This window comes from Scomber scombrus, chromosome 15 (genome assembly GCF_963691925.1).
Source record: "Scomber scombrus chromosome 15, fScoSco1.1, whole genome shotgun sequence".
NCBI lineage: Eukaryota > Metazoa > Chordata > Actinopteri > Scombriformes > Scombridae > Scomber > Scomber scombrus.
This window is the reverse complement of record NC_084984.1, coordinates 432,053-451,731: the sequence shown is the minus strand read 5'-3', so window position 1 is coordinate 451,731 and position 19,679 is coordinate 432,053. Positions and strand designations below refer to the sequence as shown.

The following is a 19,679-nucleotide window of genomic DNA, read 5'->3' as shown; positions in this document are numbered from 1 at the left end:
TACCTCTAACTGTACTACAGTAAAGTACTAGTACCTCTAACTCCCTCTGAAGCCATGACTCATGATTTTATAAACCACATGAATCGTTTGTCTGTAATCAGCTGTTAAAGGACACACCCTGGATTTATTCTCTCCTACACGCTGATCCTTAATCACCGCTCGTACATCCGCCCACAAACTGACAAAGTTCTCTAAATTAACCTTCGTGTTGTCCTCCTGGGTCAAATTGACCCCGTCTGTTTTGATTGTACCTTCTTTCCTTCCTTCCTTCCTTCCTTCCATCTGTCCTTCCTCCCCCCACCTTCATCCCTTCCTCCTTCTCTCTTTCTTTCCTTCCTCACTCTTTCCTCCCTTCCTTCTGTCCTTCCTTCCTCCCTCCCTCCTTCTCTATTTCTTTCCTCTTCCCTTCCTTCTTTCCTCTGTCCTTCTTTCCTTCCTTCCTCCCTTCCTCCCTCCCTCCTTCCTTCCTTTCTCCCTCCTTTCCTTCCTTCCTTCCTTCCATCCTTCCTTCTTCCTTCCTCCCTCCCTCCCTCCCTCCCTCCTTTCCTTCCTTCTTCCTCCCTTCCTTCCTCCGTCCTTCCTTCCTTCCTTTCCTCCCTCCCTCCCTTCCTTCCTTGACTCGAGAACAACAGGAGGGTTAAACGACAACACCACTCACAACTTATCTCACCACACAACGCTGCAAACTGGGATATTACAAAGTGTTGTAATATCCCAAAACTGAAATGTTACGCCACCCCCAAAATAACATGCAGCAGTGTAAGTGTTGTCCAGGGCTTCCTGTTCACACACTAAGTGCTGCAGGAGGCAACGTAATATGTACAGTTAGAACTACTTTAGACTTTATTACATCACCAAAATACACACGCAGACAACCGTTTGATGAGCCTCCAAAAATGTTATGGCCACAATTTTAAACCCCCTAATGGATCAACCCTGTACACAGAGAACACCAAACCCACGAATACGTTTGTCAAAAGGGATTTTTATTTAGCATCATGCAAAATCTAACCATAAGTATAGGAATGAAAAAGTGAAGTAAGCTTTTTAGTCCTGTGGGAAAATGTTGTCTGTTAAACAAATGAAGAAATGACTTTTAGAATAATCACAGTGGTTAATCTTCTTAATGAGGTTTCATAATAATCACAGTGAATAAGCACAAACACAAATGTTGGGGTAATACCCATGAGGAAGTGAAATGTGTGAAAGAAACATGAACAAGAACATAAACAATACTTTGTGATGAAGGTTTTAAATGAAATGATCACTAATCTATGTCAATAAAGGCCATGTGCCACTTTCTGTTTATTTAGTGAAAATAAAGAATGAGAGATAATAATAAATCAAAGTGACTAATGATTGGAGCGCTGCCAGTAACACTACTGCTGGGTGGAAGATGAAACAATGATCATTGTTCAATAAGGAGACAGAACACACACAGAGTGAACTCAGCTCATCTCAACCACACCAGAACAAACCTGATCTATTATAGTTTCTGAAGAACACAGAAATGATCTGTGATTGGTCAAACATCCGGTATGACTGCAGCCATGATTGCTGCCAACACACTGCAACACCTGTGACCTCATACCTGAGAGGAAGTCATTGAGGAAGAATAAGAAGCAGAGGAAGTGAGCTCCACCTCAGGAGAAGCTGGATGGATAGAAAAGGATGCAGATAGTCAATGTATTATATATTAAAGTTATTACTGAACTCTGACTCAGTGTCTTTTTGAGTTTTTAAAGGTTTTTTTTTATTGATTGAGAAATATTTGTTGTAAAGCTGAAGATTCAACTGAGCTGAAGGTTTGTTCAGTTCTTCCTTCTTCATGAACATAAACACTGAGAACATCCAACGCTGACTGACTCTCTGAGGTAAGTTCACTTTTCATTTTCCTCATTAAAACCAGTTTAGATGTGATCAAAATGAATTTGTTGCCTTAAGTCAACTATAAGTGAATATGGATTGATCTGTGTGTATTTAACCTATTAGACTGTAATTGATTTACATGCTAACAGTATGAGACTATGTTTACACTTTATTACATTTAAAAGGGAAAAACATTATTTATTTATTTTTAAACTTTGATTTTGTGAGTTTTTCCTTTTTTTAACAACAAAAGGAAATCACAAAAAGAAAAAGGAACAAACAAATAAAACAAAGAACAATACCATTAGGAGAGTCTCATTCTTTGCATCGTGTCCATTTGTCCCATGTTTCCTCTCCCTGCTCCTCCTGCAGTCTCATGCTCAGCGTCATCCTCTCATCACGTAGATTTATTACACTATTTACAGCCAGGAAAAACATTAGAACATCAGAAAACCAGTCAGTATCTGGCTAACCCTGCTAACCCATCTCCTTCACATAGAGTTGATCAGGTTGTTGATTGTGGCCAGTTAACAATATCCAAACTTTTTATTACTTGGCCTCCAATATCCACAAGATGGTTTATTGGGTATCACATGTTTACTACAGTAATGGACCACTGGGGCTGAGATGGAGCAGGCTTTACGTAATCCAGTATCTTTAACATCTGACCTCTGTGTACCTTTCAACAAGAAAAACCTTATTGTGATTAACACTTTGAAAATATGGTCTCAGTTTAGCTCTCACTTTAATTATACACAGGCATTGTCTCTAATGCCTATTACAGGTAATGTCCTGTTCTCATCATCTCTCCTAGACTCCGCCTTCCAACTGTGGTTCAGTAGGGGCTTAAGGACTGTAAAGGATCTCTATCAAAACAATCATTTCATCCCTTTTGAAAACATGGCTTTATTTATGGTTTATTAGCATTTACAGTGATACATAGACTACACTCCAGTAGAAGCAGAGATGTTCCCAGGAGTAGATAAGACCTGCCTCCCACTTCACTGTAGTACAGTTAGAGGTACTTCAGGCTTGTTCCTGTGATATGTTCATGTTCTAAAAAGCTTCAGTCTTTCAGCTGCAGAGACTCTAAATGTGTTTCAGGGAGTCATGTGGAGGTTGGTGCTGGTGGTCAGTCTGCTGTGCTGCAGCTCTGAGGCTTCAGTGTCCTGCAAAGATGAGAAGAACAATGATGTGGACTGGTGAGACAATACTTAGACTTCTAGCAGGCAGACATGTTGCTTCTTCCTCTAAGAAAGAGATTTTAAAAAACAGTCAGAATCAGCCAATCAGAGCAAAATGAGACAGTGTGTTCTTCAGTTTCTTCCTCAGAGTCTCTATTATGTTCTGATTTCTGTCTTCTCTCACTGGTTCATCAGGTACATCTTATACAAGACTCCCAGAAATCTAAAGATGACTGGTTTGGACTATGTTTACATTTATCCAGACAACAACGACAAGGCAAAATCTCGACGTTGCACAAAGCCCATCAACGCTGCTGACGGCATCCTGGCAAACACCCTGCAGCCGCTCTTTATTAACCCTTCTGTGAGTATTATTTCAGAGACATAGGGTCCTGCTTTAACTCCAGAGACCAGTAATCCAGTCTGGTTACTACGGTGATCCATCCTGGTTACCGTGGTGATCCATCCTGGTTACTACGGTGATCCATCCTGGTTACCGTGGTGATCCATCCTGGTTACTACGGTGATCCATCCTGGTTACTACGGTGATCGATCCTGGTTACCATGGTGATCCATCCTGGTTACTATGGTGATCCATCCTGATTACTACGGTGATCCATCCTGGTTACCATGGTGATCCATCCTTGTTACCACAGTGATCCACCCTGGTTACCATGGTGATCCATCCTTGTTACCACGGTGATCCACCCTGGTTACCACAGTGATTCACCCTGGTTACCATGGTGATCCATCCTTGTTACCACAGTGATCCACCCTGGTTACCACAGTGATCCACCCTGGTTACCACAGTGATTTTCCCCAGTAGAAAGTCTGACTTTAACTCAAAGACAGCAAGTTAACTTTCATCTCTGAGTTTTCTTTCAACTTTACATCATTACAGACATTTTCTTGTTGTTGTTGTTTCTCTGAACATGTGACCATCAACAGATCCAGGAACCTTTAAAAAGTTGTTTCTTCTTGTTTTTTATTTATAGCCAACGGACTTTGGATTCATCAGCTACAATGATGGCGTTCCAGAAGGTTTTTCTGCTAAAGTTTCAGACCCAACAGACACATCTGGAGGTTCAGCTTCTTCCTCATTTGGTCACAGTAAAGGTGAGCAGATACAGCATCTCTCTCACAGGGAACATGTCTTTCTCTTCTTATTCGTCCACCTGGTCCAGGACCGTCTGTTTGGGTTCAGTTGGGGTTCAGCTCTGTCTTCAGATGAGCTGCTGACTGACTGTTCATGTTCACAGGAGTTGTGATGGTGGAGAAGAACAAGAAAGGAGTCTGGCTCTTACACAGCACACCAGGGTTCCCTTATAGCAGAGATCAATATCATTTCTACCCTGAGAGTGGAGCAAGAAACGCTCAAACGTTCATCTGTGTAACATTCAACTACGACCAGTTTGAACATATCGGTAATCCATCTTCATATTTACTGTGTATTAGTCTCAGTGTTTGGATTGAATGATACTATAAATGTGTCTGTTCATATTTTCAGGTGAACACCTGCAGAAGACCAGAGCTTTCCCATTTGATCATCATATTCCATCAGACTTTCATAGAGAGCTTCAAGATGTCACAGCCAAGAACACCCAAAACCATAATACCCCAGCAAATAACAGGTTCATTCCTATGTTCCAACATCTGACATCCAGCGGAGGGAAGGAGTTTCACAGCATTGCTAAACTAGTGTCAGATCAACCAGAAGGTGAGTTTTCCTGCCTGTACCCAACGGTTCAGTACAAATAACGTCTCACCACCGATGTGAACAGTCTGAGTAACGTGTCTCCTGATGTTGTTGCAGTTGGAGATCTTTACGTCAGCATTGCAAACGAGGTCCACAGTGGTGTGAATGTCCAGAGCTGGGGAGGCCAGCCTGAGCGTGATGGTTCCTTCTGCCCTACAGGTGGATATAATGTGCAAAATGTTGTATTAGTAGATGTTGGTTGGGCTAAATGGGATCCTGGCAGTGATCATTCAAAGTGGTGTGTAGCTGTGGATCAAAATAAACCCTGGACCTGTATTTCTGATGTAAACAGATCAGAGTCACAGTATGAGAGGCTGGGGGGGGCACTGTGTGTTAAAGATGAAGACATAGCAGACATATTCAAGAGTTTCGTAGTGTGTAAGGATGAATGTTAAGGTTCAGTATAACATCAGACTCAGAGTGACAGCTGAATAAATGAATGAAATAAAGCTGACTGGTACAGTGAACTTCTCTGTTCATCCAGTTTTTAACTCGTTTGTAGATTCTGTCAAACATTTGGAGGTAAAACATGAAACATGTGATATAGTTCATTAATGAGACTGAATGATGATCTGTAACTCTGTCTGTACTGAGTGAAGTTTCTCCATCAGAGGAACCAAAGTGTCTGTGTTGATAAATTCATTAAAATGTGACAGAAACTCCTCGTTGTCTTTGTGATCGTCACTTCTGTCTCTCAACATGTTTGTCTTCAGTCACACAGCTGCAGAGCTTCATGACTTCAACATGAAAACACACATTCATCAAGGAAACAGCATTTAAAGATCTGCTATTCTAGAAAACACTATTTAAACATATCTGGGACATTTTATGAATAAAACCAAATGTTGTTTAGATTTCTCTAAATCATCTTTCCTTATAGTCCAGATTCTCCTCTGTCCTCCAGCTGTTTCTGAAGCTGTTTACATCAAATCTGCATTATTAGAACTTCCAGTGTTCTGCTTCATCAGCAGAACTTATGTACGACTCATCATAGTGTGTCCTGCAGATTTGATTTGTTCTGCTCAGAGTGACGTACTAACGAGGTCCGCCTCTTCACTGCTCGCTCTGCAGCAAAGATTTTTAATAACTTCAAAAGATTGAGGAGATAGAAGTGAGTTGTTTTACAGCTCAGGAGGCTCCACCATCACCCTGATCATCCCAAAGATGCAGCTCTTTAATATTTCACTCCCTCACAGTCCTCAGGATGTTTAACCCTTTAACCCCACTAAGGACATGTTTGGCTTTTCATTTTTATTTTCTCGATCATTTTGTGCTGTTCATGCAAATGGCTTAAATGTTTTTACCTTTTAAATGTCAACCAGTCACTTATAATAATAATAATAATAATAATAATAATAATAATAATAATAATAATGATCATAATGATAATGATAAAGTCTATAATACATTGTGTAGAAAAATGTGTTTCACCAACATTCTTAGAGATTTGTCTCCATTGAAACCCATAATGACTACATGTTTTTGTCTTACATGCCTGTGTTCTGGTGCGCACCAGGCGGGGAGCTCCGGTCCTCTGCAATGAGGCCAACACGGAAGTAACTTAAAACTGCATTCTATCAAAAGGCCACCAGGGGGCGACCGTTTTGCTGTCAAAAGGACTTCCGTCTCTATACAAGTCAATGGAGAATTCACCAACTTCTCACTTGATTTCTAACCTCAGTAAACGTTTTCAAAATGTGTTTATGGTCTCAATCGCTAGTTTAAAGCCTTCTTCAATGCAGTATGATGTTCATTTGGGACATTTTGGCCTCCCTGATTTTATATGTGACGATAAAGCAGGGTATGCATTAGGGCGTGGCTACGTGGTGATTGACAGGTTGATTGGTTCACAGGTTCAGGAGGGCGCCTCATGCTCCTCCTGATGCCCATATAAGTAGAATCCGAGCAGCAGTCCACAAAACAATGGGTGACGTCACGGGAGCCCTGGCTTTAAAATTGTAGTTGTTTGTTTTTCCACCAGATGGCGCCATTTAGCTGTATTTTGTCTATGGGAGAATATAATGAAGTGTTATCTAGTCCTGCTTGTAAGATATTCTTAGTCCCACAATGGGGACATTTTCAATATTACAGTAAAAATAGAAGAGCATCGGTCAAAAGAATAAAGAACAATACAAGTACAAAACCAATAAAAAATAATAGTAGTAAAAAATATAATCAAATAATTGTGACATTACATACAAGAGTAATAATTGGTGTTGAGGTATCCTGTATTATGAAGCACAGCAGACCAAACAGACCTGGATGTGATGTATGGGTGTCAGTGTGTGGTGTGTATCTGTGTATTGAAAAGTAAATGTGTGTGTGCAGCTATTTTAAAACTGCGATTTTGCACAAATTTGTGAATTCTGTTATTGATTTTAATTTATTGTCAAACTCGCCTGCTCAGGCACTATGGGTGGAAAACAGCAACTTATTGAAACTTGTTGCAATGTATCTTTCCTTGTTTTATACAAAGTTAATATTTTATTGTGTACTTTCTCTGTCTAAATAAATAAATTACAATTATAATTATTACAAATGGAGAATCTGTTTTGTCTTACAGGTCTGCATTTATTGCATTATGTCTAAATCCCTCTGTCACACACACAGTTAAACTCTATAGAATATATAACACTTCAACCATGCAGCACATTTATTTATTAAAAGTGGAAAATAATATTAATTTATAATATTTTATGGCGGTCTTTTGACGCAAACATTTTGTCCCTAATGAACCATGTGTAACGTTGTAAGATGAGGCAGAAGGTGAACTGTTACTGCTGTAACATTTTGGGGAAATTAGAAGAATGACTTTTCTTAATAAAGAGACATTTCAGCTCTGTTCAGCACCATATTAATATCACATTATGGGGAAGGATTGCCACAATCAAAGAACATTCATTGGCCTTCATGATCTCACCCAGTCTCTCCATCACTATAACTTTAAATATCTCTCCATGCCATTGACTCACAGTAGGAGGACTCAGCTTGATCCACTGTAACAAAATACATCTTGTTTCCTAAAGCAGAAGTTTTACCTCATATGTGGAAAGTCCTCATTCAGAATATTACACAAAACAAAACCAGCTTCCACTGTTACGGTATTAAAGTTCTCCTGCTACAGTATTTGGAAGGAGAGGACACTGCCAGACAGTGAAAGTAAGACTCCACATCCTTTTTACACTTAACATAGTGGAGAAGTCTTAGAGTCAACACTGAGGAACTAGGGTGTACGCTGTAACCTGTGAACGGTTCTATACTGACTTTCAGTGAGTCAGTAACACAAGTTTTCCCTATTGACCCTACAGCATCAGACCACTTCCCCTCCTCAAACCCAGATCCCTCTCCCATAGGTTTATGATCCTATCGATATCACATTAACTGATTGTAAAGTTCCATAAGACAGACAAATGATATTCTACAGCTGTAACAGGTAAGAGTCAATGGCAGTAGCTTTTGGTTTGTTTAATAGGAAAAGTGTGTTTGATTTATACTTACATTAAATCAATCAGTATAAAAATGACCACCAAGGACAGGCACTTGACATCCTCTACATCTATACAGTATGGATTTTCAACAAGGGGTTCTACTTCACTTGTAGTACATTGATCATGCTGAAGGCAAATTACATTTTAATACCCATAGAGTTTAACAATCCACAACCACCTTCCTTACTCCAAAGACAGCCATCTTGCAGTCTTTTCTCAGTCTAAGTAAAAAGGTCAATGTTTCCATCTCATGGATCTGTTACCATTTTGAGCCAATGGTTGACTGTAGGTGGGTCTGTAACCATTTGCTGTTTGTGTTGGATTAAGGAAAGACTGGATTTCAAATTTTGCCTCAAGTTGTTTGATGTTTTAATCCCTTCTTCACACCAACTCTGAGAAATGGATTTGCCCAAACCTGGAGAGAAGGGACCATTTAGACATGGATGTAGGATTGTGTCAGAACTCAGACCTGTTAGAGGGAGCGTCTGCATTAGATAGAGCAAACTTGGGAGTATGTTCATTTTAAAAACCAGGCCAATATGACCAGCCCATGATAAGTCATGCCATCTATTGAAGTCACAGCTGAAGCATAATTTAACTTAGTTATTCAGATCAGAAGCTTTAACTTTTGACCATTTAACACAAAACAGACCAGATGTCATGTGATGAAGATTTTATTTCAAACAAGAGTGAGGGGGGGGGGGGTGAGGGAGTAGATGGATCGCTTTTCTAAGTCGTGGCGGTGAAGGCGGCGCTGGTTGTAGCTGGGCTCGTGGTGGTGGTGAAGGCGGCGCTGGTCGTAGCCGGGCTCGTGGTGGTGGTGAAGGCGCCGCTGGTCGTAGCCGGGCTCGTGGTGGTGAAGGCAGCGCTCGTTGTAGCCGGGCTCGTGGTGGTGAAGGCGGCGCTCGTCGTAGCCGGGCTCGTGGTGGTGGTGGGGGCGGCGCTCGTCGTAGCCGGGCTCGTGGTGGTGGTGGGGGCGGCGCTGGTCGTAGCCGGGCTCGTGGTGGTGGTGGGGGCGGCGCTCGTCATGGTGGTGGGGGCGGTGGTAGTCGGGGTGGTACTGCTAGTAGTCGTTGGGGTGGTACAAGTGGTTGTAGTCGTCGGGGTGGTACTGCTAGTAGTCGTCGGGGTGGTACAAGTGGTTGTAGTCGTCGGGGTGGTACTGCTAGTAGTCGTAGGGGTGGTACTGCTAGTAGTCGTCGTCGGGGTGGTAGTGACAGTAGTCGTCGGGGTGGTACTGGATGTTGTGGGAAGAGCCGTTTGGTCCCCAGTGAACGGCCCATCTGGTATCTCATCAAATCCCCACAGTTCAAAGATCTCTGAATCAGGGTAAGTTGCCTGAATCGTTACAGGTGCCGTTACTGTTGGGCCTTCAGATGGACACGCTGTTGTCGTCTCCGTCTCATCGTCTGTCAGACTCTCCGTCTCATCGTCTGTCAGACCCTCCGTCTCATCATCTGTCAGACCCTCCGTCTCATCGTCTGTCAGACCATCCTTCTCATCGTCTGTCAGACCCTCCGTCTCATCGTCCAACAGGTTCTTTGTGTTTACATCTTCAGTCGGCTTCTCCTCTGTCGGAGAGTTTTCCAACTCCCACTGCTGCAACAGCTCCAACCGGTAGTCAGACTCTGAATATGCTCTTGGGTGATGAGCCACACTTTGTGTTTCTGCTCTGAAACAAGCTGCCAGCATTGTTGACATTTCCCCATCCGAGTTGCAGTAAACCATTTCCAAGATGGAATCCTGCAAAAGTTTCATTTATTAGCTCTAATTCAACATTTTGACACTGGATCATGTTTTAGGACCTTACTCACCGTATTCACTGGTGTTGAGATCTGCACCATTACTGCGCCTGAGGAAGACATTGTGAGCGCTGTCCCAACGACACCATCCTTACCCAGAGCTTTTACCCTCCTCAGTGTTGCCCCCAGAGGCAGTTTCACAGTGACATCTGTTGTCCTGCACTTCACCAGCGGTGGCGCCGGTTGGAGCGATGCTGCAGGACCCTTACAGGCAGCTGCTCCGGTCACATTCGCCTGCAGCAGATGGTCAAAGTAACGCACCTTCAACTGATGAGACCGTGCGCTGTTTGAAATCTGGAGGGAGATGAGAAAAAGAAATTAAACTGAATCCATCCCCTCAAATATATATTATGATATTATTTACCCATGATGCCGTGTGGCAGCCGGTATAGGGGAGCTCCAGCTGCAGCCACGGCCCGACGGTACGAGCAGAACCACGACAGCCGTCCGGCAACGCCAACAACTTCTTCCCATCTGTGAAGAGACGAAATGATCAGAACACAGCTGGGAGAAAGTGATGTTATGTTTTTACAGCTCTGCATTAAAATCAGAAACATCCATTTTAACGCCTGCAGCCTTTAGACATTAAATATAAAACGTGTCGTCTGAACAGAAGCTAAGGACTGGTGCTCACTCAAAGCTTTAACCTGAGGATGCTTTATGGCTTCAATCATATACTAGTTTCATCCCAGTCCAGCTTTACAGAGAAAGGTTTGGAAGTTAGGCTGCTGGTTTTATTAGGCTTAAGTAACAAAGTACATCAGTATAAATTTAAATGATAGACCCAAACACACCAAATCATGTGAATGAAATGGCCAAAAAAAAAGTGACTCAATACATCACAGTACAAAATGTTACCTAATCCTTACATAGTGTTCAGGGTCAAATTTGACCCATTTCGCATTTAACAGCATTTATTTTAGTTGGACTTCCCCAGTGTGACCCACAGTATAGAGATATGGAAATAAAATGCATATTTCATAATTGTGCAGCTTACACATTTTTACATATGCAAGTTTAAAAATGTCAAATATCATCATATTGTATAAAATGTTCTGGACTAAAACTGAACATCTTTTCTGTAAGATTCAACATTAATGACTGATTGGGGGGTTTTATGAATATGACGACTGTTGTAGACTAATGAGTCAGAATATTAGCAGTACGTGAGGTTAAATTTACTTTCTAAGTAGAATTTTGCCCAGTTCGGGTCAAAATGGCACCAACACGTCAGGTTAATAAGACGAGCTCTCACTAAAACTGCTCATGGAACAATGAGCAGATGAGTCAAATTAAACCAATAAAACTGACGTGCAAGTTTAAAGATAAATCATTGTTTGGATATGAACATGAAGTGTTAGTGACTGAGCTGCAGCAGGTGGACGAATCAAACTCACCCAGCAGACGCAGGTCAGAGTGTCGGATGAGGGAGAAGCGAACAGAGAGCGAACTGTTGCTGCAGAGAAAATGTGGCCGGCTGAAATCTTCATCTCCACAGTCACCATCGTCATCATCACGCCCTGAAACACAGACAGGTCAGCCTGAAGTTACAATCTAACCAACATGAGGTTGGTTTTATGAGCAGCTTCTTCACTCAGGAAACATTTACTGTAGTTAGATACTAGTTTATACTTCTACTCCAGATCAGTTTGTGTTAGAGATTAAATTGTTCAATATTCAAAGTGTTCCAGTAAACGCTGCTTAAGTTACAGAAATCATTTATTTGGAAAGTGCCAAACCACTACAAGTCATTTCAAGGCCTTTACACAGAGCAGGTCTAAACTGGTTTTAATATGTGATGAATACTTTGGGACTTTTAGTCAGTACATTTAAAATTACAGCTGCAACCAATGATCATTTCCCTTATTGGTTAATACTTTATTTTTATCAGTTTGAGAATTAAAGTCTGAAACCAAAAGATTCTCAGTCAACTAAATAATCCTCCAGTGTGTAAAAGTAATGTTCAGGTTCATGAAGGAAACAGTGAAGTCAAAGCTCCAGCATCGGTCTGATAATAAACCTCATCTATACTACTAGTGATGCTGCAGATGTTGATAGCTGATCATTTATTTAAGGGGGACACATTCTGTTAATGACACCTGGAATATTTAAAAGTTCAAATCAATTGAAGAAAAAAGTTAGTTTTAAGCTTTGAAAACATGAAGTGTGAGAGAAGTGAGTCCGTTTTAATTAACTCCATGGTGTCTGTTTATTACTTTTTTATTTTAGGGTTAACAGGATGAGAAAGTGAATGAGTCGTTTCTAAGGTTCAGTAATGAGTTCAACGTGTCTCAGGTGTGTTCTCACCTTTTAAGAACTTCCACACCGGCACCGGAAAGAAGCTTCCGCCGCTCCTGGTCTCCACCTGCGGCTCAGAGTCCGAGAACAGCGCCTCCAGGTCGGCCACACGTCCGTCCGCGTCCCGGTGGATTCCCCCCGTGTTGAGCCGGGCTAGAGTCACCAAACTGAGCCAAACCCAGGCCATCATCATCCGTCCGGGAGCTGCAAACATGGTCCGACCTGTTTCTCTCGTCTCTGCCTGCGGGGAACGACCGAAGAGCGGCTGGAGGCTGATGGATCTGATGCTGCTGCGGAGCCTTAAATCACACCTGGAGCCCCAAGCTGCCCGCTGATTGGACCATTACAACCGGAAGTTCAATCAGCCGCACGTGTGAGTATGAGCGATGATTGCACGAAACTTGATTGTCTGCACGTGCGCGTTCATGGATCAGATCAGCTGGCGCGTGCACAGAAGTTGTTTCTCCAAAATATCAAAACTCTTAAATAGATTGGTCATGTGATTGATTGATTGATTGATTGATTGATTGATTGATTGATTGATTGATACTTGTAGCAGCTGCTCTTTATGTGAGCCGACTACACACTGCTTTTTGGTTTCATCTTTAACAATGTGTTGTATTTATAAAGCTTGTTATATTATATATATATATATATATATATATATATATATATATATATATATCATTAGTACTTTACTGTAGTACAGTTAGAGGTACTAGTACTTTACTGTAGTACAGTTAGAGGTACTAGTACTTTACTGTAGTACAGTTAGAGGTACTAGTACTTTACTGTAGTACAGTTAGAGGTACTAGTACTTTACTGTAGTACAGTCTGAGGTACTAGTACTTTACTGTAGTACAGTCTGAGGTACTAGTACTTTACTGTAGTACAGTTAGAGGTACTAGTACTTTACTGTAGTACAGTTAGAGGTACTAGTACTTTACTGTAGTACAGTCTGAGGTACTAGTACTTTACTGTAGTACAGTTAGAGGTACTAGTACTTTACTGTAGTACAGTCTGAGGTACTAGTACTTTACTGTAGTACAGTCTGAGGTACTAGTACTTTACTGTAGTACAGTTAGAGGTACTACTACTTTACTGTAGTACAGTTAGAGGTACTAGTACTTTACTGTAGTACAGTCTGAGGTATATATATATATATATATATATATATATATATATATAATCCATTGTGTCAAATCTGCATCTGAAAAGTAACTAAAGCTGTCAAATAAATGTAGTGGAGTAGAAAGTACTAGTACCTCTAACAGTACTACAGTAAAGTACTAGTACCTCTAACTGTACTACAGTAAAGTACAAGTACCTCTAACTGTACTACAGTAAAGTACTAGTACCTCTAACTGTACTACAGTAAAGTACTAGTACCTCTAACTGTACTACAGTAAAGTACTAGTACCTCTAACTGTACTACAGTAAAGTACTAGTACCTCTAACTGTACTACAGTAAAGTACTAGTACCTCTAACTGTACTACAGTAAAGTACTAGTACTTCAAACTGTAACAACCTTTTTAACAGATGTTTTTATATTGAATAATAACTTTATGTTTTGAATATTTACAAAGTGCTTCACAGCACAGAAAGAGTCACTACATTTAAAATCTGAAACAAGAACTACAAAAACCTACAAAGCTGAAATAAATGAAAAGTTCACTCTGCACTGTTTTTAATTTATTTATTATCCCCCCCCCCCCCCCCCCAGCAGCTGTCAATCAAACAGACGTCAATGATCTGTGTAGTGCAGCCGTAATTATTGATTAGTGTTAATATAATAATTATTAATACTATTATTAATGATTTGATCATCTAATGAGCTCCAAACTCTAACATGCTGACATACAGGACGGACTCCTGCTGGAGGAGGTACAGCAGGAGGAGGAGGAGGAGGAGGAGGAGAGGCTGAACTGAGAGGTTGCATAAAGGACCAGTAGAAGACAAATATTAATATAGAGCTGAAATATAAAGAATATTAATATAGAGCTGAAATATAAAGAATATTAATATAGAGCTGAAATATCAAGAATGTTTTAATTAATTTAACTCTTGTTAAAACAGATATTTTCTAACAGCTGGTGTTAGCTTCGTTAGCTTAGCATCAGTGCCAGCAGGCGGTCGCTATAGAAACACCTGATGACATCACACAGTCTCAACTTTATTATTAATGTAGTTTTATTGTCATCAAGGCAACATGTACAGCTTCAGCGTTAAGGCGGGGCCTGGAGGCCAGTGGGCGGGGCCTGGAGGCCGATGGGCGGACCTGGTGATCGGTGGGCGGGGCATTGAGGTATATGGGCGGGGCTTCCGGCTCACAGCTTGCTCATGTGGCCCATCAGCTTCTCCAGCTTGATGGCGAGCGTCATGTCTCCTTTGATCCGCAGCTTCCCCGACATGAACGCCATGGTGGGCTTCAGCTTCCCTAAACACGCAGAGAAACACGGCTGTTACCATGGTAACATCACCATCACTATCTGCAGGCTGTGCTAGTATCTGAAGTATCCATGGTAGTATTTGCTGTAGTATTTGCAGTAGTAGTATTTGCAGTAGTAGTACTTGCAGTAGGAGTAGTAATAATTGTAGAAATAGTATGCAAATACTAGTAGTATTTGCAGAGTAGTAGTAATATTTGCAGTAGTATTTGCAGTAATATTTGCAGTAGTATTTGCAGCAGTAGTACTTGCAGTAGTGACAGCAGGCAGAGAAACACGGTGCTTTGTCACTTTCGTGGTTACCATGGTGACGGCTTACCTGCAAACATCTTGCTAAAGTCGCCGGAGTCCATCGCCATGATAACATCAGCCTTGACGGACGGCTGACCCTGGCCTGCACTGCCAGCACCGCTCTTCAAGTCCAGGAACCAAACGCCCTCATGTTCTCCTTATAAGGACACAGACAAGTTCACGTTAAAGACACGCCCACAGGACGTCCTTATAAGGACACAGACAGGTTCAGGTTAAAGACACGCCCACAGGACGTCCTTATAAGGACACAGACAGGTTCAGGTTAAAGACACGCCCACAGGACGTCCTTATATGGACACAGACAGGTTCAGGTTAAAGACACGCTCACAGGACGTCCTTATATGGACACAGACAGGTTCAGGTTAAAGACACGCCCACAGGACGTCCTTATATGGACACAGACAGGTTTAGGTTAAAGACACACCCACAGGACGTCCTTATATGGACACAGACAGGTTCAGGTTAAAGACACGCTCACAGGACGTCCTTATATGGACACAGACAGGTTCAGGTTAAAGACACACCCACAGGACGTCCTTATATGGACACAGACAGGTTCACGTTAAAGACACGCCCACAGGACGTCCTTATAAGGACACAGACAGGTTCTGGTGTTACCTGATAGGTCGAACTGATAGATGCCTTGTGTGGACTTGACGACGTCCTCGTTGATGACGCTTCTGATGACATCAAACGTGTTTTCTATTGGTCCACTGGAGGCCGATGATGATGATGACGGTGGTTTGAAGGCTGGAGTTGCCCCTAGCAACCAAGAGACACAAACAGTTATTTGAGTGGACACTAAGGAGCGCTAAACACACATCAGTAATATTAGTTTAATCGCAGTATTAGTACTCATTATTATACTTTCAGAGCGTTCTGATAGTACTGTGAACCGTAATATCTGCAGTACTATCTGCAGTACTATCTGCAGTACTATCTGCAGTACTATCTGCAGTACTATCTGTAGTAGTATCTGTAGTAGTAGTAGTACTTGCAGTATTATTATTTGCAGTACTTGTAGTATTTGCAGTACTTGTAGTATTATGAGTACTCACCGTGTTGCTCCATCTGCTTCGCCAGGTTTTCTGGAGCTTCATCGAGGAAGAAGTCTGGCAGCAGCGGGTGACCTGTCGACCAATCAGAGACCAGCATGAAGATCACATGATGCTACGTGAGGACTAGCCATGCTAGCGTATGTTAGCAGGTTAGCATCGTGCTCTCACCCGGTTCGACGGCGTACTGCTCGAAGTCTCGGATCCCCTCCCCCCTCAGGATGTCCTCGTCCACCACGAAGTGACCCGTGAAGTCCTTGGGTTTGGACAGGATGGCGTAGGCGGCGTCCGCCATGATGTCAGAGGTGCGGCACTGCTTACCCACGTCTGAGCCGCCTAGCATGTCCATGGCTGCCGTCTGGATCGCTGCGGGTCACATGATCAGTTAGCTTCATACATGATAGCATGCTAACTGTAGTTATCTTCCATCCACAGGTCATACATGTTAGCATGCTAGCTGTTAGCCACTGACCTGTTTTGGGCCAGAGCGCGTTGACGGCTATTTGACCTCTGAACTCTTCGGCCATTCCCAGGACACACATGGACATGCCGTACTTAGCCATCGTGTACGCTGGAAACACAAACATACATGTTAACACTGCTCAGGTGCATGATGGGACACGCGGGTAGCTGGTTGCCATGGTTACCTGTGTGGTTCTTGAACCAGATGGGGTTCAGGTTGAGAGGAGGAGAAAGGTTCAAGATGTGAGGAGAGCGACTCTTCAACAGGTGAGGAATCACCATCTTAGACCTGAAACACAGCAGCTCGTTAACTAAAGCTCGTTAACTAAAGATCGTTAACTAATGTTCGTTAACTAAAGATCGTTAACTAATGCTCGTTAACTAAAGCTCGTTAACTAAAGATTGATAACTAATGTTCGTTAACTAAAGCTCGTTAACTAAAGCTCGTTAACTAAAGATCGTTAACTAAAGATCGTTAACTAATGTTCGTTAACTAAAGATCGTTAACTAAAGATCGTTAACTAAAGATCGTTAACTAAAGCTCGTTAACTAAAGCTCGTTAACTAAAGTTCGTTAACTAATGTTCGTTAACTAAAGTTCGTTAACTAAAGCTCGTTAACTAAAGTTCGTTAACTAAAGATCGTTAACTAAAGATCTTTATCTAAAGATCGTTAACTAAAGCTCGTTAACTAAAGTTCGTTAACTAAAGCTTGTTAACTAAAGCTCGTTAACTAAAGCTCGTTAACTAAAGCTCGTTAACTAAAGCTCGTTAACTAAAGCTTGTTAACTAAAGATCGTTAACTAAAGCTCGTTAACTAAAGATCGTTAACTAAAGATCGTTAACTAAAGCTCGTTAACTAAAGCTCGTTAACACGTAGTTTGCGTGTCGTACGTCATGTATGTTCCTCTCATGTTGATCCCCAGCATCAGGTCGACCTTCTTCATCGGCGTCTCCAGAGTTCCCGTCAGGTTGATGGCGCTGGCGTTGTTCACCAGGATGTCGATACCTGCCAATCAGAAGCAGACGTTGTGATGATGTCACTGCTGGGGCGGGGTCACCTGACTGTGACGGCCAATGAGGACAAATCAGCTCATTAATATTCAGACGTGATTGTTACCTCCAAACTTGTCGACGGCTTTCTGAACGGCGTCTCCGACCTGCTTTTCATCACGGATATCAACAATGCAGGCCAGAGCCTTTCCACCGGCCGCCTCCACTGGAACACGCAGAGAACACGCAGAGAACACGTAAGGAACACGCAGAGAACACGTAAGGAACACGCAGAGAACACGTAAGGAACATACAGAGAATAAACACGTTAACTGAGTGTTAGTGGTTAGCTCCTGTGTGTTAGCGGTTAGCTCCTGTGTGTTAGCGGTTAGCTCACCCTCCTGCGCGGCGCTGTAGATCGTCCCCGGCAGTTTGGGGTGAGGTTCGGCGGTCTTGGCGGCGATGATGATGTTAGCGCCATCTCTGGCAGCTTTCAGAGCGATCGCTTTCCCGATGCCGCGGCTAGCTCCGGTGATGAAGAGCGTGCAGCCGGCTAACTTCCTGCAGCACATGCAAACAGTTAGCTAGCACGCTAACATCAAACCTGATAAAAAAAAGTTAGCGGGAACATTTTGGGTCGCCTCTGCGGAGTTTTAACCAAGCTAGCAGCTAGCGGGAAGACATGATGTCACATTCAGAGACAACTGCTGAAATATAAAATAATAAAAATAAAACAGTAAACAGACAATCGGACACAAAGTAAAGATATTAAATTAATTGTTTTAGCTCATTCGTCCTGATCAGAACATTTCTGCAGTAAATAAACAGTTTCAGGAGCTTTAGCAAAGCTAACGTTAGTGTCGGCTCCGTCTCTGGCTCCAAAAAATCCAAGATGGCGACAATCAAAACGACACACGAAGTGACACACACACACACACACACTGACACAGTGACACACACACACACAGTGACACACACACACAGTGACACACACACACACAGTGACACACACACACAGTGACACACACACACACAGTGACACACACACAGTGACACACACACACACAGTGACACACACACACAGTGACACACACACACACAGTGACACACACACACACAGTGACACAGTGACACACACACACAGTGACACACACACACAGTGACACACACACAGTGACACACACACAGTGACACAGTGACACACACACACACACACACACACACACACACACACACACACACACACACACACACACACTCTTTAAATAGTTGAGCTACAATAAAAACAAACAGCTGTTTAAACTTTACTAAATAAATAAAAGTCAGTCAGAGGTTCAAAGTTAAACTCTGCAGCTTTAACCTCCTCACGGTTACCGACACGATCAGTCCCGGTGTGAGCTGCAGTCGGTCCCGGTCCCGGTCCCGGTATGCAGCGGGACGTTAATTATAACGACTCACCCTGTGTTCTGCAGCATGGTCGGGTCTGTTCGGTTCCGGTCGGGTCTGTTCGGGTCTGAGTGTGTGTGTGTCGGTGCTGAAGCAGAACAATGACAGCCTGCAGTCTTCCTCACCTTCCTCACCTTTCACCCAGTTGAATAAGCTCCAGCCAACCGGAACTACTATACCTCTTCACTTCCGGTTTACAGACAAAGATCCTCAGAAACGGAAGATGATCAACTCCGACCTGAAATCACTAAATTTAAACATATGCCAACCAGCTGATGATAACTTTATTTATAGATCTGCTTTAGATTTGAACTTAAATCAGTGTGACACAGAAATGCAGCATCCCAGTAAAGATAAAGTCAAATATTATTCAAATGAAACTCAGAGATGATCTTTGTATGTTAGAGGACTACTCTGATATCTTTTCCTCTCCTTCTTTCTAGCTCGCAGTGTTAAAGGAGCTTCTGTCTAATCATCATTTAATCATATTATTAAAATGAAATGAATCAAAACACTCTGACAACATGTTGAATATCATCACAAACTATCTGAATAAAGTGTGTGGTCT

At 42.3% G+C, this 19,679-nt stretch overlaps 2 protein-coding genes across 2 annotated transcripts; one reads left to right on the top strand and one right to left on the bottom strand.

Moving 5' to 3' along the window:
• The first annotated feature begins 2,979 nt into the window (after positions 1-2,979).
• LOC133995655 (plancitoxin-1-like) lies at positions 2,980-5,204 on the top strand. Its single transcript, XM_062435131.1, has 6 exons — positions 2,980-3,071; positions 3,249-3,417; positions 4,049-4,169; positions 4,313-4,477; positions 4,561-4,770; positions 4,867-5,204. Exons 1-6 carry the CDS (start codon positions 2,980-2,982, stop codon positions 5,202-5,204), a joined length of 1,095 nt encoding a protein of 364 aa, XP_062291115.1.
• A 9,361-nt stretch (positions 5,205-14,565) lies between these two features.
• On the bottom strand, positions 14,566-19,265 carry hsdl2 (hydroxysteroid dehydrogenase like 2). The gene is made up of 11 exons (XM_062434341.1): positions 19,124-19,265; positions 18,063-18,226; positions 17,793-17,891; positions 17,567-17,681; positions 16,860-16,963; positions 16,685-16,783; positions 16,384-16,578; positions 16,216-16,287; positions 15,776-15,919; positions 15,165-15,293; positions 14,566-14,835 (listed from the first exon to the last, which is right to left on the bottom strand). Exons 1-11 carry the CDS (start codon positions 19,138-19,140, stop codon positions 14,726-14,728), a joined length of 1,248 nt encoding a protein of 415 aa, XP_062290325.1. The 5' UTR covers positions 19,141-19,265; the 3' UTR covers positions 14,566-14,725.
• Between the last annotated feature and the right edge of the window lie 414 nt (positions 19,266-19,679).

What these genes read in the sequence shown, in the direction of transcription:
- LOC133995655 (XM_062435131.1), top strand. Translation starts at nt 2,980, where the DNA reads ATGTGGAGGTTGGTGCTGGTGGTCAGTCTGCTGTGCTGCAGCTCTGAG. An exon ending in AAGAACAATGATGTGGACTG is followed by an intron (nt 3,072 to 3,248) that starts GTGAGACAATAC and finishes CTGGTTCATCAG; the next exon opens with GTACATCTTATACAAGACTC. An exon ending in CGCTCTTTATTAACCCTTCT is followed by an intron (nt 3,418 to 4,048) that starts GTGAGTATTATT and finishes TTTTATTTATAG; the next exon opens with CCAACGGACTTTGGATTCAT.
- hsdl2 (XM_062434341.1), bottom strand. An exon ending in CTACAGCGCCGCGCAGGAGG is followed by an intron (nt 17,892 to 18,062) that starts GTGAGCTAACCG and finishes TGCGTGTTCCAG; the next exon opens with TGGAGGCGGCCGGTGGAAAG. An exon ending in GAAGCAGATGGAGCAACACG is followed by an intron (nt 15,920 to 16,215) that starts GTGAGTACTCAT and finishes CTTGGTTGCTAG; the next exon opens with GGGCAACTCCAGCCTTCAAA.